We start from the raw sequence: 27,544 nt of genomic DNA, 5'->3' as shown, positions 1-27,544 counted from the left end.
CTGAGGGTAACATGAGACTCCTGCAGGCAGAGCAGGAGCTGTGGGAGAGGACAGGGATGGACCTTGGGTCAGATGCGGGGAGCTCACAGGCTTACGCCCGGTAGCCTGGGATCCAGGCTGCTTTCTGCCAGCAGTGATGCCAGTGGTGCAATCCACAAGTATTGGGGTATTTGCAGCCACCTGCCCCAGGGGTTAGCTGCAGGGGATGACACCTGGCAAAATAGGTGATGTGGATCAAAGTCCTGGTGGGTGTGGATTACTAAGACTTTGCCACAGGGAAGACCAAGCTCCTGTAACTGGGATCACATCACAAAGTTCAACTCCCGGATTCTGAACACGGGCCCCTCCCCATTCCTGTTACACCTCGACTTCATCACCCCCAGCACTCCTAGCCATCGTGCAGTGTGGATTGCCAGTAAGGTACTGTTTAGGACATAAAATGCAACACAGAAAACCCTTCCTCTCTGTAAGTTGCCCACAGCTGAATTTCTTGGCAGATGCTGCAGCTCAGAGCCAGAGCATTCTAGGTCACAGAATCAGAGGGACAGGGATGGGAAACGAGAACACTTCTGAAGACTCAGAAAGGTCAGGTGGTGGAGAGGACTGGACTTGGGTGGCAGGGAAGGTGTGGAAGGTCACCGAGCCAGGCAGTGGGTCATGATCGGCCCTGACTTGCAGTGGAGCGTGGACGTCACTTCTGCTCTCTGGGCTTAGTTTCCGCTTCTGTCAAAAAGCAGCTCGAGCCACTCTATCTCCATTGGAACTCAAAAGATACTTCCTGAACACACTGGATGGTAGTGAGCTCAAGAGCTGAATGTGGGTGATTAAATAAGCAATGTTAAGTACTCTTAATAGTAATCAAAAGAGTGGCTCCTGGCTGGCTCAGTTCGTTGGACGGCTGCCTTTGGCTCAGGTCATGATCTTAGGGTCCTGGGTTGAGCCCTGCATCAGGCTCCCTGCTTAGGGGGGAGCCTGCTTCTCCTTCTCCATCTGTCCATCCCCCTGCTTTTGTGTGCTCTATCTCTCAAACAAAATCTTTAAAAAAAAATAGTAATTGAGCGCAGCCCGGGTGGCTCAGTGTTTTAGTGCCTGCCTTCAGCCCGGGCCTGATCCTGGAGACCCGGGATCAAGTCCCACATCGGGCTCCCTGCATGGAGCCTGCTTCTCCCTCTGCCTGTGTCTCTGCCTCTCTCTCTCTCTGTCTCTCATGAATAAATAAAATCTTAAAAGAAATAGTAATCAAAATAGTTTAACACAGTTTATTTCTGTGTTTTGAGTTTACTGCTGTATTTGAATTTAAAGGTTTGGGTCAGCAAAGCTATTACCAGATTGACAAAGCTCATTTTGGGGTCATTGCTCATGACACCTAATGGGTTCCAGGCTTTTCTTAGGCACTTATTCCAGACAGAAGACATGGTTCCTGCTCTCAGGTGCTCATAAACACCCTGAAAAGAGAAAGCCCACAAAGCACCACACTCCCCAGGATTTATCAAACAGGTCAAGTCACCTTGGGCCTTGTGGGGGCCCAGGAGATGAGGCAGTCAGGTCTAAAGGAAGTGTGCCCACAGCCTGGCTCCTTCCCAGTGACAGCGCTCATGTAGGCCACACCCTGCAGCTTAGAGGAGGGGTTTTCTCTTCCATCCTGAAGCAGCTGGCTTCACAGAACGGTGCAATGGCCTCTCCAAGACTCGATTACAGCATCAGCTGGGTGGCAATACCTTGCAGGTCTGGGGCAAGGTTCTCCAGAAGGCTTGTGTAGGCTCTGAATCTGTGTGCAGGATACGGTACTATTCCTCTTTCGGCCAGGATTCATAGTTCCAGGAATCAAGGGGTGGAAATGGGACTGGCGCCACTCACCACTGCCTCCAGCACCATTACTCCTAGTGAAGTTTTAGTTTGTTATTCCCACACCTTTCTGCTCTGCTGGCCTAGCTAGAGGTCTTAGTTCCAAGGGAGGCATGCTTCTACTAGGAGACACAGTAATGCTTCCACTGAACTGGAAGTGAGGACTGCCACCAGCCACTTTGGGCTCCTTATGCCGTGGAGTTGACAGACCAAGGAGGAGAGTTACAGTGGTGACGGGGGGGACTGATCCAGACTTCCAGAGGAGAAACTAAACTACACAGTGGAGGGGAGGAGGTTGTCTGAAAGCAGATCCCTTAGGGTATCCCTTCAGAATACCATGCTCTGGGATGAAGGTCAATGGACAACAAGGACCCAATCCGGGCAGGATTACTCATGGCCTAGACCCTTCGGGAATGAGGCTTGTGTCATCATGCTAGGTGAAGAATCATGACCAGCTGAGGTTTTTGATGAAAGCAAAGGGAATACAGAATGAGTAGTAGAAGGTAGTTCTAAACCGCACTTACTGCCACGTGACCAATTACAGAAACAAGGACTATCATGAGTATTATTTCCTCCTTATTGTTATGAACATGCTGGTGCATCTGTACACACGTGTATACATATACCTAATACGCATATTATTAAGCAAATACCTTTGCTTTCTTTTCTTGTTCCTGTATCATGTAACATGTATTGACTTTTTTTCTTAAGATTTATTTTTTCATGAGAGACACTGAGAGAGAGAGAAGCAGAGACACAGGCAGAGGGAGAAGCAGGTTTCATGCAGGGAGCCCGACGTGGGACTCAATCCCAGGTCTCCAGGATCACGCCCTGAGCCAAAGGCAGAGTTCCATGAAGGCAGAACTGTGCCTCCCCTGTTCAAGTATTCTCAGGCCCTAAAACATTTATGAAACCTCTTTTAGTTGAGAGGAAAAAAAGAAATGAAGGAAAGGAGGAAGGAAGGAGGGAGGAGAAAGAAGAGGGCCATGCCACACACTCACACACTTGATCTTCCCGGTCTCACTGTGGACACTGGGATTCCCATCGTCTGCAAAATGTCGTGCTCAAGGGACTTTGATTCACCGGCTCCAGGCTTTCTGGACATAATGGTTTGAAATCCCTGGCCACTGAATCTGGACTTGCATTTATTCTTCCTCCCATCCTGTGCCACCCCCCTCCTCAGCCTCAGCACCCTGGCAGGCATCTGAGCAACCCAGCTGGACCCAGTTTGTCCAGGGGCCACACTACCTGCCTTCAGAATCCAAAGGCTTTCATATGGGGACAAGAGCAGCAAAGGTGTAAGATAACAGTAGCGCCACCTGCTTTGAGATCTGAACAAACAACAGGGTGAAGGCTCAGCTCCCGGTTGGTGCCGTGAAGGATGACTCGGTGCCCACCGTGGGCTGGGCCTCGGAGATCCCCCATGAAGAGCTTTAGCTGGGAACTTTGTGTAGACGTTCCTGGAATGGACTGGGGAGAGCCAACACTCACTGGAGGGATTGCTGATAATCAATCAGGCACACAGCTGCTCTCTTCTCACAAGAGAAGTTTGGCCCTTGCGTGGTCAACCTGACACATTTCCCTGAAGGTCTCCAGAAAGCGCTGAAGCCAGATAAGGAACACTTCTGAGAAGTATAAAACTCTCTGCTAACCCTTTAGGGAGCTTCCTAAAACCCAGATTCCCAGGCTGCACCCCATACAATTAGCTCACAATTCTAGGAGAAGGGACCTGGCTTCAGTGATTTTTATTTTAAATTTTTTATTTTGAAATAGACACAACTGTCTTCTCTAAGTGCCCAGGTTATGGCAGCATGAGGACAAGCTGAGAACGGGGCACTGCACTACGAGAGAGTCCCTCGAGGCTTCAGGAGAACTTCCCCACTTAATGCTCTCAGCAACCCTCTAATCCCAGTCAGTGGGTGGGAAATCCCAGAGAAGTCACTTAATGTGCCCAAGTCACAGACTAATATATGGGTGAGAGAGGACCAGAATCTAAGCCACCTGGCTCCAGAGCCCAAAGTCTTACCCATCCCAGTGGTTCTAAGCTGCAGAGTATCAGAAGCACCTGGACCTGGAAGGTTTTGCAATCGCACAATTGCCCGGCCCTGGGCCCAGGTCCTGATCCAGATGGGGCAGCTGGGGCCTGAGAATGTGTGTGCACAGGGGACAACCTCCCGGGGGCAGTTCCTGATGCCGCTGCTGGCCAGGGTGACACACTGGAGTGTGTGGCCCCACACCACGGGAGTCGGAAGGGACTTCTGATGGGACCTAAAGGAAACAAATTCCCTACTTCCTAGAATTCTCGGGCTCCTAAGAATCATGTACATTGTTCTTGGCACATAGAGAAAGAGGACGGCAGCGGGGCAAGAGCGAGGGAGGGGAGACGAGCATCTCATAGTTCTTAGATGCTCTCTGTGTGCCAGGCCTGTGCTAGGGGCTTCCTGGTCAGGACATTATAAACCTCACCCGGGACAAAAGCTGGGACACCCCAGTTGCAGAAGAGAGAGGAAAGGGAATAGTAAGCCTCTGGCCCAAAGGTACACAGCAGGTAGGGGACTAGGGGGAAGGAGGATCCGGGTTTGTCCGCCGCGTGGTTCCCTCTCAGGCATCTTGGCCCTGGGTCAGAATTCTGAGGGCGTCTGGAGAGACCATCAGAAGGGGCAGAAGACAGCACCCTGGTGTGCCCTGTCCCACGCGGGGCCTGGGACCGTGAATGAGGATGCGGGGATGTGAGGAAAGGGAAGTGGCATCTGGGAAGAGGCTAAATTTGCTTTACCTGGAGAGGGGGCCAAGGAGGAAGGGCTGCTTCACCTTTCAACAGCCTCGGGTTTCAAATATCAAGGGGAATGAGTTCTAAATAAGATCCCCTGCCCACAATTTCCACATGGAAATTTCCACATGGGCATGAGGAACAGGAGGTGGAAGTCGAAGGAAAGGAATTCTGAATCCAGGCCCACCTGCCCCTGGACTTTACTGAATCGTTGATAATGCAGTTCAGTTCCCTGAACCCTGCTTCTTCTTGAAAGGGAAGAGATGGGGGATCTGTGTCGTTGACAAGGGTGCTGGTGATGGGAGCGGTCACTGTTTGAGAGGCTTCCATGGGAGCGGTCACTGTTTAAGAGGCTTCAATGAGAACAGATGTTTTACTACTTGTAAATTGTGATGCTAATGTGAGCGGTTGTGCACTCTTCCTAGTGAGACATTTCTCCCGAATGACAAAGGAAGTATGATCCTACAGCTATATATGCTGTGAATGTCTCACGAATTAGAAAAGACTAGAAAAAGTAGTATGCAAATTATTGAGTGACTGTGGTGACAGGCTGTTCCGGGCAGGGTGTGACCCAACATTAGCACTGTGCTTCCTAAACATGGACAGAGTATCTAAATTAGCCCTTAAAGAATAAAAACTCGGGATCCCTGGGTGGCGCAGCGGTTTAGCGCCTGCCTTTGGCCCAGGGCGCGATCCTGGGGACCCGGGATCGAGTCCCACATCGGGCTCCCGGTGCATGGAGCCTGCTTCTCCCTCTGCCTGTGTCTCTGCCCCCCCCCCCCCCTCTGTGTGACTATCATAAATAAATAAAAATTAAAAAAAAAAAAAGAATAAAAACTCATCAAAACATTAAATGGGTGTGAAATGCCCTAGTTTCATAAAAAATAAAACATTTTAAGATTCATTGAAAATAAAGCATTTCTATTTACTTAAGACAAGTGGTTTCCAAAGTGGATACGTTTATTAAGTGCAAATAGATTACTCTTCGACATACACACAATAGTTCTAATTTCGGGAAATTACACCTGCTGGAGAGAAGTGCAATCTTGATTTCCAGCCCTCATCAATCCGTGCACAACCACAGCACTTCACACTTGAAACCTAACAGAGAAGGGCTCTGGAAAGAACCTGTAGCAGCTCAGAAAAGGAGTGTTCCTTAAACTTGTGTTTACTGAGATAAAAGCTGAATTCTCCCATTTTACATCAAATACTAAAGTACTAATTCCAACGAGGAATAGGTCAGTTTTGATTTTTACTATCCAACTGACTGCTACCCTGTACTGACACTAATAGTGGCCCTGGTGTCCACACACACCTCAAACATTGCATATTATTCATTATCTGAGATTAAATGATACAAAAGGTAAATTAGTGATCTCTGTGAAAGGTTTTTAAGCCTCAGGTATCCAACGCTTCATTAAAAATCAATTACAAAAAGAAAAATTATCCATACTCTACGCATTATTTTTCATACTCCTAAGACTATAAAATAAACCTCTTTATAAATAAAAAATGTACTTCTATCAAACACATTCTATAACACACACTTAGGAATTGCATTAAAAATCTTTAACATTTTCAAACACTTAACCCAGAAATACACAAAAATTTCTGTAAGAGTAAACAGTATTGCAAACAAAAATAGTAGGTGACCCTATCCCATTAATCCTAGTGCACAGTACTGGATTTACAGTAACAAGTAGAGTTCAAATGAACACGGAGGTCACTTGATGGAAGGGAGAGGATGATCCTCAAATGACATGAAATACTTGCTTTGAACCTTGGGGGTTTAGGCTTTGCAATAAATACGTAATAAATATCTGTAGCGCACCGTACAGGTTGAGCACTTATCTTTCTCCATTTGAAAGTCTTTCTCCAGAGTCACAGGGTCTGAGGGCGGTCCCCGGGGGTGGGGAGTAGGGGCTCTGCAGCAGGTCCATTAACAGAGCAATCTTGGCGTCCATGTGCTCTTGGAGTTTACACAGTCGCTGGTCGACGTAGTCCACGAGTCTCTTTTCCATCAGTTCCAAGTTTTTAGTGAGAATCTTTTCTAAGTAGGAACACACAGGTTGCTCTTCCGTTCTAAAAATACATTTTCAAAGGCCAGTACGACAGTTATCTCTGATCTCATAACACAAACAACCCAACTATGCTAACACCAGCAGCCAGCGTACAGTGCGGAAATCAGTCTGGGCAACTGTGCCGTCCCCGCATGACCTATTTCCAGCTGCCAAAATACATCTGCAACAGGCAACCATGACCTGAACGCACAAAGCATTCTGTACCTTTCTTTCAACATCTCAGCATACAACTGAAATGAGACTGTAACGATGAAGACAGAATGTCTACCCTCAAAGAACAAGTCTTTACTAAAGGTCTTTGGATTTTGAGCCCCAATTCAGAACTGATCTCGCCCAGTTGTTAAAGGTCTCCATGTAGGTCTTCCAAGAACCTCCCCCAACAACTCTACAATTACTAGTTTTGTCTTTTGTCACTTGTACCACCTCATTTAATAACTGGATGATTCTTTTCTAACCTAATATGAAAACGTTTAAAACTGAATATAACTGGAATGGGCAAGTAGAAATAAAAATAGTAGAATGGGGCATCTGGGTGGTTCAGTCAGGTAAGTGTCTGACTTTGGCTCAGTCATGATCTCAGGGTTTCTGCTGGGGGGGGAGGGGTCTGCTTCTCCTTCTGCCCTCCCTCAGCTCATGCTCCCTCTCATTCATTCATACATATATAAATAAAATCTGAAAAAAAAAAAAAAAAAGTAAAGAGCACTCAGTTTCTCAAGTTCACAACCAATGAACACTAGGGCAGTGACTGAGTATGGTCCACACAACCCTGGGGTCGCCATGACTTTTTCAGCTTCCATGAAGTGGCAAATGTGCTCACGTTACTACTAAGATGTTATCTGAACTCTCATCCTTGGGATTCTAAAGAACATACAGGGACATTTTCCAGAGGCTACCCAAGGTGCAATGTCACTGCTCAGGTGACTAACACAAGTTTTGGTTGTGTATGCTTCTGTTTCTTAGACTTTCCAAAGGTAGTAAACTTAGGGTATAAATCTTTTCTTCAGAGATTAACCCCGTTTGTTCTCTCCACTTCTGTGTCTTCCTAGCTACTGATGCTACACGCAGGGGGGCAGAGGGCAATATAGATGAGAATGCAACCAGAAGCTAGTATCGAGTCTATAGATTTCACAGGATACCATTCTCCCTAAGCTTCTTCTAGAAAAGATATTTTTCATAAAAACTGTTATGTTCCTATATAACGGGCTTGTTATTTTTCAACAAATGAATCCTTTTATATAATCTGCATAAATAAAGGTTCTTTAGAGGCTTCAATTATTTTTCAGTGTAAAGACCAAAAAGTTTGACAGCCTCATTCCAGTATATGTAAGGGTTTTTTTAACTGTTTTCCAAGTAACTACAGAGTCACAGGAAGTTGTAAAGATGCTAGAGTTCCCAGTACCCTCACCCAATGGTCCCAATGGTCCCACCTCACCTAACTCTGGTAGAACACAAAACCAGAAAACTGGCAGTGTGTGTATGCTACCCTCTCCCATGTACACACAGTCACGTGAACATCACCACAGCTGAGATGCACAACTCCTCCTTTCCTACAAGCATCTCCCTCCTGCCACCCCAACTGTCACAGCCACTCCCCTAACGCTCTCCACCCCTAACACCTGGCAACCACCAATGGTCTCCATCTCTACCACTTTAGTTGGGAATATTGTGCAAAGGCAATCATATAGTATGTGACCACCTGAGATTCTCTTTGGTCATTCAGCACAATGTCCTCCCAAGTTGCTATTGTGTGGGTCAATGGTTCATTCCTTTTTATTGATTAGCATCCCATGATATGGACATACCACAGTTTGTTTGAAGTCTTCAGGTATTTTAAGACATTTTGATTGTTTCCAGTTTGGGGCTATTACATAGAAACAAGGCTTTGCATGAAGAACTGGGCAGTTCCTTGTGTGGACAGAAGTTTTCATTTTTCTGGGACAAAGGCTCAAGAGTAAGATTGCTGGATCACACATTAACTGTTATGTTTAGTTTTCAAGAAACTGCCAAAGTGTTGGTTACACTGGCTATAGCATTCTACGCCCCCACCAGCAATGTAGAAGAGATCCAGTTTCTCCACATCCTCATCAGCATTCTGTACTGCCACCATTTTTTGAAATTTTAGCCTTAGACTTACTGTGCAGTGGTATCCTGCTATGGTTTTAAAATGCATTTCCCTAGTAGTCATGCAGTCAACAATGATCTTTCATTTATTTGTATACCCTTATTTCTAGTAAAATATCTGTTGCCCATCTTTTTTTCTCTGAGTTCTGATAGCTATTTATTAAATAGAAGTCATTTTTTAAACATGTTAACTTGCAAATATTTTCTCCCAGTTTGTAATTTGTATTTTAATCCTCTTAACAGGGTCTTTCACAGACAGGAAGTTTAAATTTTGATAGGATCCAATTTATCATTTCCATTACTGTGATTCTGGTAACATTTGAGCACTTTTCCTAGTTGTAGGTCCCCAAATGTTTTCTTATATATTATAAAAGTTTTATAGCTTTATGTTTTACTTTTAAGTGTATGATCCATTTTGAGTTAATTTTTGGATAAGTTGTGTTTAGGACATGGTTCACCTTTTGCCTTTTGGATATCCCTGTGCTCTAACAACACCATGTGTTAAAAAAGTCTACCCTTTCTCCACTGAATTGCTATTGCACCTTGGTCAAAATCAGTAGGCTATACTTGTTTAGGGCTATTGCTACATCTCTATTCTGTTACTCTGTGTGTCTGTCCCCCTACCAATATCATGGTCTTAAATACTGTAACTATGTAATAGGTTTTGAAATGAAGTAATGATTTCTCTTACTTTACTCTTTTCAAAATTGTTTCAGCTATTCCAGTTTTTTCTTTCCAATTCTACGTTTTAAAATAATCTTATCTTCCCTTATAGAAGATGTTTTTGAATTTTGGGAGGAATTGCATTAAACCTACGGATCAATTTGGGGAAAACTGACATTGTTTCTGGTTTCTGAATTTGAATCTTCAAATTCATGAACATGGTATGCCTATTTATTTTGGTCTACTCTGATTTCTTTGATCAGTATAGTTTTCAGTCTACAGATCCTATATGTCTTATTTAAATTTTTAGGTTTTTGTAATTAGTTTTAGATTTATGTATTTTACATGTACTTACATATTTTTATGTATCTCATTTTCTTTGGGGCAGATTTTGTTCTCAGGGCCTACTCACTTCATAAAATGAATTGAGACATCTTCCCTCCTCTTCTTTCTGGGGAAGTGTTTATAACTGTTTTGTAAAGGTTTGGAAGAATTCTCTAGTGGAATCATCTGGGCCTAGAAATTGCTTTTATGTTACCTTGCAAATTATGAATTCAGCACTTTTAGTGATTATACGACTATTTTACTTATTTTACCTGATGAATTTGGTAGTGTGTGGTTTTTTGAGGAATTAATTCATTTCTTCCAAATTGTTAAAGTTACAAGTATAAAGTTATTTGCAATATTCCCTTTTTAAAATGGACTTACAATGTCTAGTGACATCTCCAGTTACATTCCTCATATTGGTGATTTATGTCTTCTCTTTTCATCTCTGCCTGTCTTGCTAGCCAGTCTTCCTAAAAGTTTTATCAATTTCACTGTATTTCTTCATGGGTTTTCTTTACTATTTCTGTTTTCAAGTTTGTTAATTTCCACTCTTTGTCATTTCATTCTTTCTGCTTACTTTGGATTTATTTTGTTAGGCTTCTAAGTTACAAATCCAATTTCTTTAATGGTTATATAGGATTATTCTGATTATTTCATCTTCTCTGAGTTGTAGTTTTGCATTATTGAGACCTTTCGTCTTTTCATATGTGAAAATTAGTGCTATAAATATCCTACCCAACACTTGTTTAGTAGCTGCATCTCAGTTTGATCTACTGTATTTTCATTCATTTTCTAGTATTTTTAAAATTTCTCTTGGGACTTCCTTTTTGAGCCATAGATTGGAAATTTGTTGTTGTTGTTGTGTTATTGATTTCTAGTGGGATTCATTTAAGGTCAAAGAATTTACTTTGTGTGATTTCAGTGCTTGGTCAGGTTTACTTTGTAACTCAAAAAATTATCTATATTTGTGACTCTTCCACTGGTACTTGAAAAAAAAATGTGTATTCTGGTACTGTTGGTGGAGTCTTCTACAAATGTTAGATTCTGATGGTTGGTATGAAATTGTTTAATTCCAACTGCCTCATTTTCAGATGAAAACTCTAAGTTACAGGAAATTAAATTGTGACAAAGTAGATAAGCCAAAAGTATGACCTGAGTCCTGAATTCCAGTCTAATGCACTATTTTGACAAATTACATGTATGTAAAGGATAGGGAACATACTACATTCCTAACTATCTCTTAATCAAACATGTGCTGCTAAAACATGAGATTATAAGATTAGGGGATCAGGGCTGTGTACTATAAATAATTACCATCCTAATATACTTTTGATTATTTTAAAATTAGCCCAGGCCAAACATGATCTACAAAGAAAATCTGTTATAATGAATGCCAGACATACCCAGCGGAATAACAGGACAAACATAAATTAAAACAATGTGAAGTTTATGAGGCCACAAGTCCTCTCCACTCATACAAATAATTTTCTGCTCCAAAGTCTATCTGATGGTTATTTCCCCCAAATCCCTGAGAAGCGTTCAAAACCTCCACTTTTAGGTACCTCTTTCAAAGCAACCAATTCTACTCTGCATAACAGTTATTCCTTAGAAGTGTGTTAGTGGTAAAATGTATAAGCTCCTAAAATTATCTCTGGAAACAAATTTTCAGGTAGTATGCACTGAGATAAGGCTGTTTCCCTTCAGTTGGTTCTCACACCTACCTAATCTAAACCATGTTTGTCTCAAAATAAATACTTACCCAGCACCAACAACGCCTTCACTGGCCTTAGTGATGCTTTCCTGCCACTTGGTGTTATGTCCCACACGGAGATGGTTAACTTGACTACACAGATTCTGGAGAAAAGGCGGCAACTCAGAGTTAGGTAGAGTTGAGTGATCACTTGCTTTCTTCGGTAGGAAAGAAGAAACTGCACTTCTGAGGTCATTCTCAAGAAGAGAATGGTTTTGTGGCACCACGTTATAATCTTTGAGGTCTGTCATGTTTCCTCCACCAAGTGGCTGCAGACTTTTATCAATATAAGCTTTTAAGTCTTCAGCCAGGGATCCGGATGTCAATCCAGTTCTAAAAGGGAAAGGCGTGGAGGGTGACTTGTCCAAGGTTCCTGAAGCAGATGACGACTGCAGGTCCATCATACGTTTGTAACCAGGATTTCCCAAAACCGACTGAAGCTGCTCTCCAATGGGAACACAATTCTAAGCAAGATAAATAAATCCACATTACTATTAATAGTAATGACAGCTAACTCTGGGGGTAATTGCTATAAGTCAGGCAAGATGCATTCTTTCATCCAGTACTCAAAGCATCCATAGGAAGGAAGCTATTAGATTACTACGCCAATCCTAAATTGAGGAGATCAAGGCTAAGGTAAAACAAGGGCTAAAGGTAACCGGGCGAAGGTAACATAACTAGTAAGTGGCAGAACTGGGACATGAACCCAGGCCACCTAACTCCAGAGTCAAGGCTTTTTTTTTTTTTTTTTTAAGATTTTATTTATTCATTCATGGGGGGCGGGGGTAGAGAGACAAGCAGGCTCCACGCAGGGAGCCCGATGATGTGGGACTGGATCCCGGGTCTCCAGGATCACACCCTGAACTGAAGGTGGCGCTAAACCGCTGAGCCACCGGGCTGCCCACCTTTTAATGATTTCATATAGTTTTTCCTAAAGGAAATATTAAATATTAACATGCTTAGTAAAACTGCATTAGCATTAATGTCTCCACTACAAAGGCCTCCTTAATTTATAGTAATAAAATGTGATACTCTCAATTAAGTCACAGTAATTGATGATTTTCAGAATTAAATATCATTCACCAACCCTCCACATATGGTAAACTACTCATTTTTACTTAGGCATATCTTTTGCTATGAGTTTCTCATGGAGGTTACTGAGGTCATTTAAAATTATATGTATATTTGGTACATTTGTGACATTTTCAATGACTAAAATGAGCTACCTTTTGGCTGTGTTTCTTTTAGAATTTCCAGGATAATAAGAATTTTCATGCAGTATTAGTTCCTGAGAAAATTCTGGTTTACTTTGAAGGGAAGGCTATCATCTCTCTATTATGCTCTTCAATTTTCTTCCACAGGAGAAAAGCAAAACAATCTCTAGCTTAAGTAAGTGTTAAGGTATAAGGTTCTGTCCTAAAATCAAACCAGTAGAATTGTACTATATATATATTTTTTTAGATTTTAAGTAATCTCTATGCCCAGGTGTGGGGCTCAAATCCACAACTCCACAACTGAGAGTCATACATTCCACTGACTGAGCCAGTCAGGTACCCCAGAATTGTACTATAGATTCTTATCAGGATATATCATCCCAGAGTTTCTGCTGTTCAATAGTTTGTGAGAGGGGCGCTTGGGTGGCTCAGTCAGTTAAACATCGGACTCTTGATTTTGGTGTCAATCTTAGGGTTGTGAGTTTAGGCTCCGTGTTGGGCTCCAGGATGGGTGTGGAGCCTACTTAAAAATAAACACATAAATAATTGTTTATGAGAGACAGTTTGGAAAGTATTACTTAAGATTAGCTAAAGAAACTAGATATTAGCGTATCTAGATATGCTAAAAAATATTTCTAGACTGAGCTAAACCAATATTCATTTATTCAATATTTACTAGGAATTAACTCTGTGCTAAACACTATTTCAAACACTGGAAAAAGAATATGGCGGTGAACAAAGATTAAAATTCTGACCTCATGGAGCCTACATGCTAAGGGAATAGGGAGAGACTAAAGAAGAAAAGGAAAGGAAAGGAAGGAAAAAGTCATGTGGATGGAAGTGGTGATAAATACTTTAGGAAAAAATGAAGCAGAAAGGGGGAATAATGAAGGCAAAGAAGTGTGTGTGCATGTCAAATCCCCACAGAAATTCTTTCAGTGAATTGCACTTTGGAGGAATGTTCTTTATGAGGATATTTAGTTTTTTATTATTCTTTAAAACATACTCTTGGGATGCCTGGGTGGCTCAGTGGTTGGGTGTCTGCCTTCCACTCAGGGCGTGATCCTGGGTCTGAGGATCGAGTCCCATATTGGGCTCCCTGCATGGAGCCTTCTACTCCCTCTGCCTTGTGTCTCTGCCTCTCTTTCTGTGTCTCTCATGAATAAATAAGTAAAATCTTTTTAAAAAATAAAATAATAAATGAAACATACTCTTTAAAAGATTTACTTATTAAAAGAAAGAGTGTGTCCCCACTGAGAGTGGAGCCCAATGAGGCTCTCATTCCCACGACCCTGAGATCAGAACTTGAGCTAAAACCAAAAGTAGAACGCTTAACCGCCTGAGCCACCCAGGTGCCTCTTTATAGGGAAATTTACTCTATTATCAACTTACCTTGTTCCACCGAATCCAAGTTTTGAACGAACCTAAAATTACTCCTGGAACATGATGGATTATACATAATTATATTTCCAAAATTGTGACTTAGACAACTCTCCTTTAGCTGAAAGGAGCTTCAGTCATAATGGAAAAATTCATTTATTTCTCTATTGGACCTCAAAAAAAATGCATAGCAGAAAACTCGTAAGCATTAACAGTAAGGATATTTACATCAAAGTCAATGTCAAAATTATGACCATTCATCAGGCAGAAAATGTAATAGAAAAATCCAAATGTAAAGGTATTTGCTATGCAAATTTTCCTTTCCTGACACATCTTAATATTCTGATTTTAAGAAAATCCCTGATTTTTAGTCTTTTTTTTTTCCAGATAAGAGGTCTTCAGGTGATTTTGTTTTCTTTGTATGAAATATCAAAATATTCACAGATAAGCTTACATGCCACTATAATAAATGAACAAACCTCAGGTGCTGGTGGTTGTTTTACTGCTTTTTATGTGAACTTGTTCAATTCTTGTTATTTGTCCTGTCATATATTGTTCTGAAGTCACATCAATTCCTTTTGAAAGTGGACAGCTAAATACATATTAAATAATTTAAAGGACTTAGTCTTTGCCAAAATAATTCCACTGCTAAGAATTTACCCTTGGGGCACGTGGTGGCTCAGTTGGGTAAGTGTCTGACTTGAGCTCAGGTCATGATCCCAGGGTCCTGGCATCCAGCCACCTCAGGTTTCCTGCTCAGTGGGGAGTCTGCTTCTCCCTCTCCCTCTGCCTATCCTCTAGCTTGTGCTCCCTCTTTCCCTCTCTGTCTCTAATAAATAAAATCTTGAAAAAAAAAAAAAAAAAGAATTTTCCCTGAAGAGCTATTTGAACCAGTATATAAAAATAGATATTCAAATTTCTTCAATGTCCTGCTACTCATGTCCCAAAAAAAAAAAAAAAAACTAAAAAACTTAAATGTCCATGAGTCTAGGACTGATTACATACCATAGAATATCCAGAAAATGACAGAGATATACATTTATTGCTTAGGAAAAGGCCCATAATATCCTGTTAAATGCAAATGTTACTAAGCAACATATACATTATAAAAACATTTAGAAAAAATTGAGCCCATATATTTAATGAATATATAAAGAGCTATGTGTGTGTGTTTAACTTCATTCATGTGTATGTATACACACACACAGAGATTTCTGAAAAATTAAGCTTATCTCTTCATATATGGTAGGAATTATACAAGTATGAATTTCCTGTAATTATTTACTATAGAAACCTCAAACATGTATTACCTTTAATAATTAGAAAAAAACAAAATTATAAAGCCATTTTTATTTTACAGAGGAAAAAGTAACAGAGTACAAGTCCTGAACAATTTAATGTTTCAGAAAATGGGGCACATCCTTTCATTCAGATAACTTTAAGCAACAGCTATATGTTAGGTACTTTGATACAGAATTCCACTCAGCTATTTCTAAGTTACTAGAGCAAAACCAAATCAAAGCTAGCAAATCTGAACGTCAAATACAAAGGAATGAGGAATAACTTTAACGTTTACTGTGATAAAACAGAAGTTTGTATTGTCAAATAAGACCCACATTACTCAGAGTATTAACCTTTAATGAAACTTTCAAGAAAACAAGCAATCCCAAGATACAGGTGAAGCAGGGAGAGATCTTGGACTTGTACCCCAAGTCCTTTCCTTCCTCTTCAGGACAGGCCCATCCAGATTAATGGAGGAAGGCTCTAAATAATGTGTGCGGTTAATCACCTCCACAGAAAGAGTAGTTCTGGTCATGAAACATCCCCATTTTATGCTCACAGGGACTTTTCCAAGAAGCTATGCCTTGGAAATCTAGAGATTCCTGGTTTTTTAACAATAATCCACCCTAGACAATCAGGATACACTCCATAAATAAGGAATAAAGACAGTCTTTCATTAGCACGTTTAAGAGGAGATTGAACAAACCACCTCTCAAAATTTGGGGTGTTCCCCAAATTTCCTGGCATGTAAGACTTGGTTGTAAGCAAGTTACAACATAGTGTCTCTCGTATTAACCCAGGAGTGGTAGCTGGGACAGTTTCCATTTGTTTCTACATGCAGAAAACTCTAGAAGGATACACACCAAACTGTTATCAGTACTTACCTCTGGAGAACAGGATGACAGCTGGGAAAACACTTTTATTTTTTATTCAATACATTTTGGCACTCATTCAAATTCATGGCAAAGAAAACGTAGTATTTTAGGACTCGAGCCTTAATAAAGACATGATGTCCCCCTCCAAAATAAATCTACTACCATTTTTTTCACCCAAAGTCAAGTCTTTAAAAGATAGAAATCAGTGAACTAGTTATATTTAATTCATTCATCTCTTCTGATTATTTCCAAAATCTTTTCTTGCTTTTGAAAATTTCTTCCTTTTTAAAATCTTATCTGTTTCTCCACAGAATCTTTGCACTGAAAGGGCTATTCTCAAACCATAGAGTGCATAAAATTAACCTAGCATACTTATTTACGGTACTAATTCCTGGACCCCACTCTCCAAGATTGAGTAGGTAGAAAGTGTGGCTGGCATATGCATTTTGTAAACACTGGAAAGATTCTGATACAGGTGTTCCGTGGCTTGTACTTTAAAAAACATCCCAAACTCTTTTAAAACAGCTGAAGTTTCACAAGCTTGGCAAATTCTTCCATTGTTCCCCAATATTCCTTTACACAACCATCTTCTAATTTTCTCTTTATCTCTAAGCTTGAGAAAAACCCTCTAAAGTGCTCAAAACTGTGCCTTATTCACCAAGAAGGTGCTTAAAAAATACCTGCTGAATGAATGAATAAGTAAATTCAAGAAAAATTGTGAAGATCTGTAGTAAGATATTTTACAGAACAGAAATTCTACAAAATGCTAGTTTACAAAAGCAAATAAAGGTAACAATCTAATCAACAGTAAAAGGTCAAAGAAAAAAACCTAAATCAATACATGTCCTTATAAAAACTCATCACTTTGAAATTTTTAACAGTACCTGGACAGAATCCTACTTTACCTACCTGCTGCTGAAATCGAACCATATTCATCAATTGCTGAGCGCCAGGTGACAACTTTGACCCCATAGCCTCCATGAGAGTCTGGACCCTCTGCAGGTCTATCCTTGATCCTAGAGCAGGAGAGCTTGTTGAAGAATTTGCTGAAACCCGCCTCAATTGTACCACAACTTTACTGATGAACACACACTGCTTTTCACCAAAGGAGAGCAACTATTACAAAACAAAAGAGTTCCAGAAAATAATATTAAAAACAACCATCATTTAAAGTCATTTCTTAAAAAAATAAAGTCATTTCTTGTTATCACTTAAGAGTGAAGCATTCGAGAATAAAAAAATTAACCATAAATGTTTTTATTTTTAAGTTTTCTCTAGCACAGTCATAGAAAAATAATTCAATTTATCATGAGGCTCAGAAGTACTAAGAGATTACACATAAAATAACAAATGGGGGTGGGAAACATAAAATAACATTTACTCCGTTTAAAGAATTGAAAATAAACTGTACCAATCTGAGACCTTAACATACTGCAACTTGCAGTATAAATATATTTAATACAAAAGAAGGCTGCCTAGAGCCCATGCTAAGTGTTTACTGACATATAAGTCAGGCTTTCAGAAGTTAGAACTGTAAGGGACTGTCAAGATGATCTAATAAAGCTTGATCATTTACTGATTAAAAAAATGAGTTCAAGGGCAGCCCGGGTGGCTCAGCGGTTTAGTGACGCCTTCAGCGCAAGGTATGATCCTGGAGACTTGGGATCGAGTGCCATGTCAGGCTCCCTGCATGAAGCCTGCTTCTCCCTCTGCCTGTGTCTCTGCCTCTCTCTCTCTCTCTCTCTCATGAATTAAAAAAAAAAAAAAAAAAAAAAAAAAAGAGTTCAAGAGTGATTTCTAATTTGTCAAAGGACACCCAAGTAATAAAGGTCGAGCTTTGAACCTTTTTCTTCCAGTCTGACCACAGTAGTCTTCCCAACGCTTTACACTGCCTCATTTTGTCCATGTTTCTGAACCAAAAACATTTTCTGCCTGCTATGGGCAACAAAGTAGAAAAGTAGAACAGGCACAGGATTTAGAATCAGCCAGACCTGCATACAATGATGCTGCCACAATGCATAGCCTATGTGACCTTGGGCAAATGCCAAAACTTGAGTAAGGAGCAAAATGAGGGAGAGTGATAACAATGTTTCATATGGTTGTTCTGAGGATTATGTGTTAAAATTTCTAGTACTGATCACTGATTAAGGACTCAAAAATATGCACCAGTAGCTTTTTATTTTTAGTAAAGATTTTATTTACTTGACAGAGAGCACAAGCAGAGGGAATGGCAGGCAGAGCGAGAGGCAGAAGCAGACTCCTCACTGAGTAGGGACCCCGATGCACGGCTAAATCCCTGGATCTTGGGATCACTACCTGAGCTTAAAGTCAGCTGCTTAACCAATTAAGCCACCCAGGTGCCCCACACCTGTAGCTTTTAACTTTCATATAGTCTTGCTCCAGATGTCTTTATAAGAACCCCCTAAATGAAACAAATCTTTGCATTCCCACATACTTCCAAAGAACAGTTACAAAAAACATTCACTGACACATAATCCCATATATCACACAAAGACACAGGTGAATACAGATCCATGATCTAAAAACTCAGTGTGGCACCAAATATGACGGTCTTCAGCAATTAAGTAAACATTTCACTAAATTTATACGTCTATATGCCCACCTCCCTATGATCCCTTTTCTGCTTTTTAATTCCCAAACAGTACATATTTAATCTACATATTATGTGTTGCCCCCTATAATATCAGCAACCTACATATTATCTGTTGCCCCCTATAATATCAGCAACCTACATATTATCTGTGTTGCCCCCTATAATATCAGCAACACAGTGAGGGCTTTGTTTCAATTTATTTTATTACTGCTAATTCCTAAATACTTAGTATAGGGTATAGGATTGAATGGCACTCAGTACTTGGGTAATGAATCAATCACTTTATTTAACTGTCTTTAGATGATACTAGCATTTACTACCTAAAACATCTTGGAACAAACAGTTCTGCGACTTTCTCTATGCAATAACAAGCACAGAGATAAAATATTTTAGGGATGAAAATAACCCAAAGATGTACTGTCTTCAGCCTCCTAACATAACCTACAAGGTAGGTTTGAAGGGGTGAAGAAACTTGCCCATGCCTATCCTGCTAGTCAGGAACAAAGCTCCTAAGTCAAGGCTTATGATTTCCAGCTCAGGACTCTTTCCTTAGGTTCTGGTGACAGCATTAAAGTTCACTTCAACAATATTTTTCATGCTAAAGTCCAAAGTCTTTTAACTGTGTGGTGCCTTTGTCTGAAACTTCTCTGTGTTCTTTTTTGGGGTGTTTTGGGTCAAAAATTGCTTATGGTTTTCACCTAAGTTTTACATAAAAATAAAAAATGTTTTTAAATTCAGTTCCCCAAGGTTTAAAAGTACAATAATACTGTATGAACAATAGTATATGGCTTGGCATTGCCATAACTAATAAATGTTCACATTTTAAAAGAAGAACGTTGATTTTTTAGAAAATTTCTTCTTACATGTTCACTAAGTATTTCTCAACTAAAACCAGGGACCACACTGAATGAATGTATTGCATTACTGAACCATCAGAAGATAAGTTTATATAGCACAAAAATAACTGCATTTTTCAAATTAGTTATAATTGAGTGATTACTTACCTTTATTTTACAAGAATGTACGGAGGACTCCAATGTTAGGTATTTCTTGTACAAAATAATCTTTTCATCTTCACTGCAAATAAAAAAGAAGTTCTTAAAATTTTCATACATTATCACTTTTAATAGTTCCATTTAAAAATGAAGGTTTTGGGATCCCTGGGTGGCTCAGCGGTTCAGTGCCTGCCTTTGGCCCAGGGCGTGATCCTGGAGTCCCAGGATCGAGTCCCACATCAGGCTCCCGGCATGGAGCCTGCTTCTCTCTATGTCTATCATGAATAAATAAATAGAATCTTAAAAAAAAAAAATGAAGGTTTCAAGGACAATACATAAATCCTGAGAATTCAGTTTTCCTAGTGAGGCATAAAGAATTGTGGCTTCAAACTGAATTGCACTGGGTAAAAAAACTACATCTGTCACTTACTACTTATATAAGTTAAGTTAGATAACACGTATAATCATGCAGCACAGGGCATATTTAAGATTTACTTATTGGGGGCGGGGGGCAGCGTGAGACTGCACAGTGGGGCCAGAGGAAGAGGGAGAGAGAGAATCTTCAGCCAACTCCAGGCTGAGAGGAGAGCCGAAGTGAGGCTCCATCTCAAACCCTGAGATCATGACTTGAGCCAAAACCAAGAGTTCGTTCCTCCACCAAATGCGCCATATACCATATACATGGTATATGAAACAGTTCATATTCTGAGTTCTATTAAAGAAAGACTTGGACAGACTCAAGAATTCAGAAAAAAATTCAGGGGTGCCCGGGTGGCTCCCTTGGTTAAGGGTTGGACTTCTGGTTTCGCTCTGGTCATGATGTCAGGCTCTTGAAATCCAATCCCATGGATACCACACCTGCATGGAGCCTGCTTCAGATTCTCTTCCTCTGCTTTCCTCCCCCAAAAAGAAAAATAAAAATAAAAAATAAAAAACAATCTCAGGTTAAATTTAGTGGTATGGCACAGTGGGACTTCTGCACTATTCCTAATGGGCTTCCTACAAGAAAACGTGTTCAACTTTCCAGACTGATTAATTTTTGGAAAACAGACCCGTCTGAGTTAAGACAGTCCAAAAACATTTATCTCAGAACTTAAATTCTTTTTTTTCTTTTTTCTTTTTTTTTAGAACTTAAATTCTAATCAAAGTCCTCCACTTACTAGTAGGACCCTCCACCCAGGCACCTCCCTCCATCGGCTCCAGGTCTGCACATTTCTACCCAGGAGAAAGCTGACCCAGACTGTCTCAAAGACCCGTAGGAGCGAGAAACTTCTCCCCGCTGGCGTCTGGCATCAAGCTCAGGGAGTCGGTGAGTAGCAGCAAAGCTGAGGGAGGTCACAGGGCTTGGGGACAACACCTGCGGGTGGCCTGTCACCCACCTGCCGCCCAGGTCACCGCACACACTCTTGCCCCTGCTGGTGCCACAGTACTCCTCTCCCACGTACACTTCCATGTTTCTCGCTGAACTCAAGACGCCAACAGAAGCGATTTCTTCACCTGCTTTAGGGTCACATCTCAGGTAAAGGAAGCAGGGCTTTTCGTCAGGGCTGCTCGGGCTTGTCCTCAAAACCACCAGCTCTCGGCTGCAAAGAAGAGCGCCCGACGCGTTACTGGGGCCAGTCGTGGGCACTGCTCGGAGCTCTCGGGAGGGGGAGGCCGCGCGCGGGTCGTCCTCACTCACCTCCTCCACTGAGCCCTGGGGCCCCGCCCCGCCCCGCCCCCGCCCCCGCCGCCAGCACCCGCGGACTCCAGGGCGCGACCCCCGCGGGCCCCCGCATTTCCACGCAGCCAGCTCCCCGGGCGCCTCCCGTGTGCCCCGTGAGGGACCCCGCCCTCCCCCACCCCCGCCCCCCGCACGGCCCCCACCGGCCCTCCCCCTCCCCCGTCTCCTGGTCCCCCTCCCCCCACCTGCCCTCCCTGCTCCCCCTCTCCCCCCTGCCTGCCCAACCCCCGTCTCCCCCTCCCCCTCCGCCCCCACCTGCCCTCCCCCTTGCCCCCTCCCCGTCCCCCCCACCTGTCCTCAGCGCTCCCCCCTCCCCCTCCACCCCCACCTACCCTCCCCCTTGCCCCCTCCCCCTCCGCCCCCACCTGCCCTCCCCGCTCCCCCTTCCCCCTCCGCCCCCTCCCCCTCCGCCCCCTTCCCCCTCCGCCCCCACCTGCCCTCCCCGCTCCCCCTTCCCCCTCCGCCCCCTCCCCCTCCGCCCCCACCTGCCCTCCCCGCTCCCCCAGGGGCACGACCACCCGCAGCCGCCGCCCCAGGCCCCGCCGGCCCCACGCACCCCGCGGCAGGCGGCGCCAGCAGCTCGTCCCAGTCCAGCTCCCGGGCGCCGAGGTCAGCGCGGGTGAGGCGGAGGCTCTGGGCCAGGGCTCCGCAGGCGGCGTCCCAGGAGGAGGCCAGCACCGGGCGGCGGCTCAGCCCCGCGTCCTCGGCCCCGCTCTCCATCCCGCCGCCGCCAGCCCCGGCCAACCCCGGAACCTCTCTTCCAGGGCGTCAGTTTCCGCCAGGGCCGAGGCGAGGCGAGGCGAGGCGAGGCGAGGCGGAGGAGCACGGCCACTTCCGGCGCCGCGGGCTTCACACCCGAGGCCCGGGCTCCTGGTCCCGGGGGGAGGAAGGACGCGTACCGGAGACGCGCATGCGCGCCGGCTGCCCTGGGCCCGGCGCCTCTAGCCCCGCGGCCGGCGGGCGGGGGAGAGCCCGGGTCGGAGCATGCGCCGCGGCGGCCCCTGGGCCCGGAGGGAGCTGTGCGCAGGCGCGGCGCGGGCGCGGGCGGTTTTAGCACGTGGGCGGGCGGAGCGAGCGGGCGGCGTGGGCGGCGGTTGCGGGGCGGCCCGGGGCGGGGGTGGGGGGGGCGCAGGTGCGCTCGGCGCGGGTCAGCGGCCGCGTTAGTGACCCCGCGGCGCGAGGCGGGGCGGGGCGGGCGCGGAGGCGGTGGAGCGGGCCTCGCGCCCCGGGGCCGCAGCGCTGGTGGGAGCTGGGAGGGGCGGTGACAGGTGCCTCCTGCCTCTTCCTGTCACCCTCACCTGGAGAAAACTGGATAATGAGATTCAGATAAAATAAATGAAATGGGAACGTGAGGGTTCTTCAGATTTGGGCTGACAGCAGCCTCTCTAGAGAATAGAAATCTCGCGCTGTCTCCTGTTACTTTTGCTTTAGGATTTGCTTTTCTGGGACTTTTGTTTCAGTGCCAAGTAACTTATTTTGTGTTTCTTAAGGTCTTATTGGAGTTACGTGAGGATATGAACCTCCTGAGAATACAGATCTGCCTCATCCCCGAAACTAGAGGGTTCTCGTAAAAAAAGCTTTCCTAACCCGACGTGGCCTGAAGGGAAGAGCATCCTCTGCTTCTCAGAAGCTGCATGTGTTTCCTCTGTGCTTTTTTTGTTTTTTTTTTTTTTTTTTTTTTTACAAAGGCCTGCGTTATTAGTGCCGGTTTCTAGGTAACCGAAAGAAAGGTGAAGAGGATTTTGCTTTGATGAACTTGGAGGCCTTACTGTATTATAAGGTAAAAGCTAAGCAGGGTCACACAAACTTTGGGAAAGCAAGAGTTACTTGTACAATAGCTGTTTCATTCTTTTTTTTATCTGTTAGAAAAATTGGGCTGTAACTTTTTGCTAAGTATTGTTATGCAGAGTGTTTATTAGGTGCATTCACCACGTTTGAAAGAAACACCACCAAGGGATCACATGTTAATGTATTGGACGGTCTCCAAAGGAAAATAGACTTTTTTTTTTTTTTTTTTTCCAAAAATAGCAACCTGCAAGGTAATGAACTAGAGGAATACTTTCAACTGGGTTTTGACTTCCTTATGCAAAGTTAAAAGCCACAGGTCAGAAAACTAAAGACGGCTATAGGCCTTCCCTTTCTTTCATGCCCATATATCCAATAAATCTCTCCAAGTCCTGATTTTTTTAAAGATTTATTTATTTATTTATTTATTTTATTATTTATTTATTTAAGACAGAGAGAGAGAGAGAGAGAGAGAGAGACAGGAAGAAGGAGAAGCAGGCTCCATGCCGGGAGCCCAACGCGGGACTCAATCCCGGGACTCCAGGATCACACCCTGGGCCAAAGGCAGGCGGTAAACCGCTGAGCCACCAGTGATCCCCTGATTTTTTTTTTTTTTTTTTAAAGACAAAGCTTTCTATCTTTTTTCCATCTCTGCCTCTTCTGTTTCCAAGCACTAACTTTCATGGCATACTTTCAGGAGTTTCTTCACTGGTCATTAGCTCGCATTTTCATCTTTGTTTCATTCTGTGCCCCATCCTCTGATTTTCCTGCTCCTGAGCCACCACCATCTTTGCCCATTAGCACAGCATCTAAAGCCTTTGGTACTCTTTGAGGAACCTCCACACAGTTTTCCAGAGTGGCTGCACCATTTCACATTCCCACCAACAGTGTAAGAGGGTTCCCTTTTCTCCACATCCTCTCCAATATTTGTGGTTTCCTGCTACGACCCAGCAATTGCACTGCTGGGGATTTACCCCAAAGATGCAGATCCGATGAAATGCCGGGACACCTGCACCCTGATGTTTATAGCAGCAACATTCACAATAGCCAAACTGTGGAAGGAGCCTCGGTGTCCATCGACAGATGAAGGGATAAAGAATCTGTGGTCTATGTATACAATGGAATATTACTCAGCCATTAGAAATGACAAATACCCACCGTTTGCTTCAACGTGGATGGAACTGGAGGGTATTATGCTGAGTGAAGCAAGTCGATTGGAGAAGGACAAACATTATATGGTCTCATTCATTTGGGGAATATAAAAAATAGTGAAAGGGAATAAAGGGGAAATCAGAAAAAATGAGTGGGAAATATCAGAAAGGGAGACAGAACATGAAAGACTCCTAACTCTGGGAAATGAACTAGGGGTGGTGGAAGGGGAGGAGGGCGGGGGGTGGGGGTGAATGGGTGATGGGCACTGAGGGGGGCACTTGACGGGATGAGCACTGGGTGTTATTCTGTATGTTGGCAAATTGGACACCAATAAAAAATAAATTTATAGGATCCCTGGGTGGCGCAGCGGTTTAGCGCCTGCCTTTGGCCCAGGGCGTGATCCTGGAGACCCGGGATTGAATCCCACATCGGGCTCCCGGTGCATGGAGCCTGCTTCTCCCTCTGCCTGTGTCTCTGCCTCTCTCTCTCTCTCTCTCTCTCTCTGTGTGTGTGTGTGACTATCATAAATAAATAAAAATTTAAAAAAATAAATTTATAAAAAAAATAAAGTCTTTGGTATATGTGACTCCTGCCTATGCCGCAGGCTCCCCTACCTTTGCCCATGCTTTCCTCTCTACCTACAATGTCTTTTTTCGTGGATAGCAGGGAAAAATCCTGTTTATCGTTGAAAACCAAGTATAGAATTCCCATTTTGTTACTGCTTTTTCTGTACTAAAAGTTTTCAGGTACTGTAATTCTCTTGTGGTTTAGGATTGTATAAAATAATTCTCAACGTTTGTGTTCTCTACCATCTGAATGATTTTTAAGATTAGGAATTATTTTATACCTGGCGGAGAGGTTCAGAAAAGGTTTGTTGAATGGAACTGATGAGCAAAGCAGTATGGGTTTAGAACTTTATTACAACGTAAGAGGAGCAGAAAAAGGAGAATCTAGTAAATTCAGTCTTATACTTTTTTTAATCAAAGCCAGAGTAGTTGTGGTAGTGCAGAGTTTACCTTGATTTTATTTTTATTTTTTTATGATTTATTTTATTTACTTATTTATGATAGACACAGAGAGAGAGAGACGGAGAGACAGAGACACAGGCAGAGGGAGAAGCAGGCTCCATGCAGGGAGCCCGACGTGGGACTCAATCCCGGGACTCCAGGATCATGCCCTGGACCAAAGGCAGGCGGCAAACCGCTGAGCCACCCAGGGATCCTCTACCTTGATTTAAAAACTTTTTTTTAAATTTTTATTTATTTATGATAGTCACACACACACACACACACACACACAGAGAGAGGCAGAGACACAGGCAGAGGGAGAAGCAGGCTCCATGCAGGGAGCCCAATGTGGGATTCGATCCCGGGTCTCCAGGATCGCACCCTGGGCCAGAGGCAGGCACTAAACCGCTACACCACCCAGGGATCCCATCTACCTTGATTTTAATAAGCTAAATTACTCTTACCATGAATTGCAAATGTTTCTTCTTGCCTTTTTATCACTTTAAACAATTAAAACATTTTTGAAAACTTTCCACCAGTATCATGATGTGGTATTTTTTGGCTTGCTATTTTATCTTATTTATTTATTTTTTAAAAGATTTTATTTATTTATTCATGAGAGACAGAGAGAGAGAGAGAGAAAGAGAGAGGGAGAGAGGAGAAGCAGGCTCTATGCAGGGAGCCCGATGTGGGACTCAATCCCAGGTCTCCAGGATCACACCCTGGGCTGAAGGTGGCACTAAACCACTGGGCCACCCTGGCTGCCCCCTGGCTTGCCTATTTTAAAGAGAAATTTAATATTTTAGGATTTACACTGTGAATCATGACTGTGTATTGTAACACAGTGGTTCTGAGACACTTTTGGCTTAGGACCCTTTATACACTCATATGTTGAATACTCCAAAGAGCTTTTGTTTATGTGGGTTTATGTTACTAATTAAAAAAAAAAAAAACACTTCTGGTTTCAGCTCTGACATGAAAAGAGTTTGGGATTTATCACAACCATCTTTACAACAACAACAAAAATGTTGAACAAACTGAAAAATCAATGACTTTTTAAAAATCCACCAGGTGATGAGGTCACAGGGTAAACAGCCACTCTGACAACTGGAAAAATAGGTAAATGCAGAAAATCCCAGTGGAGATTGGTTACTAGGAACAAAATCCTCTGGAGGATAACTGGGAGGAACACTTAAATGGTCATCAATGAACTACTGGAGGCTGAGCCTCCTCTGAGAGAGATAGATAACTCCTGGGAGCCCACTTTTAGGAGGCCCCACACTTTTATGGGTTTTACTTCCAGGAATCCCACCAGATTTGCACAGTGAAGATTGGAGAAGAATCTCCTAGTGCTTTCTGCAGGTGGAAGGGAAAAGTAACCATTCCGAAATATAACCCATAGTAGTCTCCTTAATAAAGGTGTACTTTCTGGGGGGGAAGCTACCAGAGTCTTTTGTGATCTGGGGGATGAGCAGTTTAGCTTTCCTGTTGCATGTAGGGAGAGGGGGGAAAAAAGACAAACACTTTTGAAGGTGACAGGCAAGGGACTCAGGTCTGCTAAAAACAGATTCAGTCTTAAGATTATGGAATGCTGGGGGCAGCCTGGGTGGCTCAGCGGTTTAGCCCTGCCTTCAGGCCAGGGCCTGATCCTGGAGACCCGGGGATCGAGTCCCATGTTGGGCTCCCTGCATAGAGCCCGCTTCACCCTCTGCCTGTGTCTCTGCCTCTCTCTCTCTCTCTCTCTCTCTCTCTGTGTCTCGCTTGAATAAATAAATAAAATCTTTTAAAAAAAGATTATGGAATGCTTTCCTTCCCCAGTGCCTTACCACCATGTCAGCAGGGCTCTGGGATAAAAACAGTCCATTACAATTAGGAGAGTAAGATGCAGACTATTTTAAATGGACTTTCTAGGGAAACCAGAAGGCAATAGGAGGGAAAAGAGCAGGAATATTAGAGGAAAT

The 27,544-nt window shown here is 43.2% G+C and overlaps 1 protein-coding gene and 1 long non-coding RNA gene across 2 annotated transcripts; one reads left to right on the top strand and one right to left on the bottom strand.

Annotated features, from left to right (window-relative positions):
* Positions 1 to 5,554: 5,554 nt before the first annotated feature.
* C28H10orf88 (chromosome 28 C10orf88 homolog) lies at positions 5,555 to 22,516 on the bottom strand. Its single transcript, XM_025467513.3, has 6 exons — positions 22,196 to 22,516; positions 21,296 to 21,499; positions 19,926 to 19,998; positions 17,217 to 17,423; positions 11,567 to 12,021; positions 5,555 to 6,697 (listed from the first exon to the last, which is right to left on the bottom strand). The coding sequence occupies exons 1-6, from the start codon at positions 22,357 to 22,359 to the stop codon at positions 6,463 to 6,465; spliced, it is 1,338 nt and encodes a 445-aa protein (XP_025323298.3). The 5' UTR covers positions 22,360 to 22,516; the 3' UTR covers positions 5,555 to 6,462.
* A 338-nt stretch (positions 22,517 to 22,854) lies between these two features.
* On the top strand, positions 22,855 to 26,114 carry LOC125753916 (uncharacterized). The gene is made up of 2 exons (XR_007406765.1): positions 22,855 to 23,419; positions 23,881 to 26,114. It is a non-coding gene; the product is annotated as an uncharacterized LOC125753916 (long non-coding RNA).
* The last annotated feature ends 1,430 nt before the right edge of the window (positions 26,115 to 27,544 follow it).

The sequence above is a fragment of the Canis lupus genome, chromosome 28, assembly GCF_003254725.2.
Source record: "Canis lupus dingo isolate Sandy chromosome 28, ASM325472v2, whole genome shotgun sequence".
In the NCBI taxonomy this organism is placed as follows: domain Eukaryota; kingdom Metazoa; phylum Chordata; class Mammalia; order Carnivora; family Canidae; genus Canis; species Canis lupus.
The sequence above is the reverse complement of the archived record's forward strand: the minus strand, read 5'-3'. Positions and strand labels throughout refer to the sequence as shown.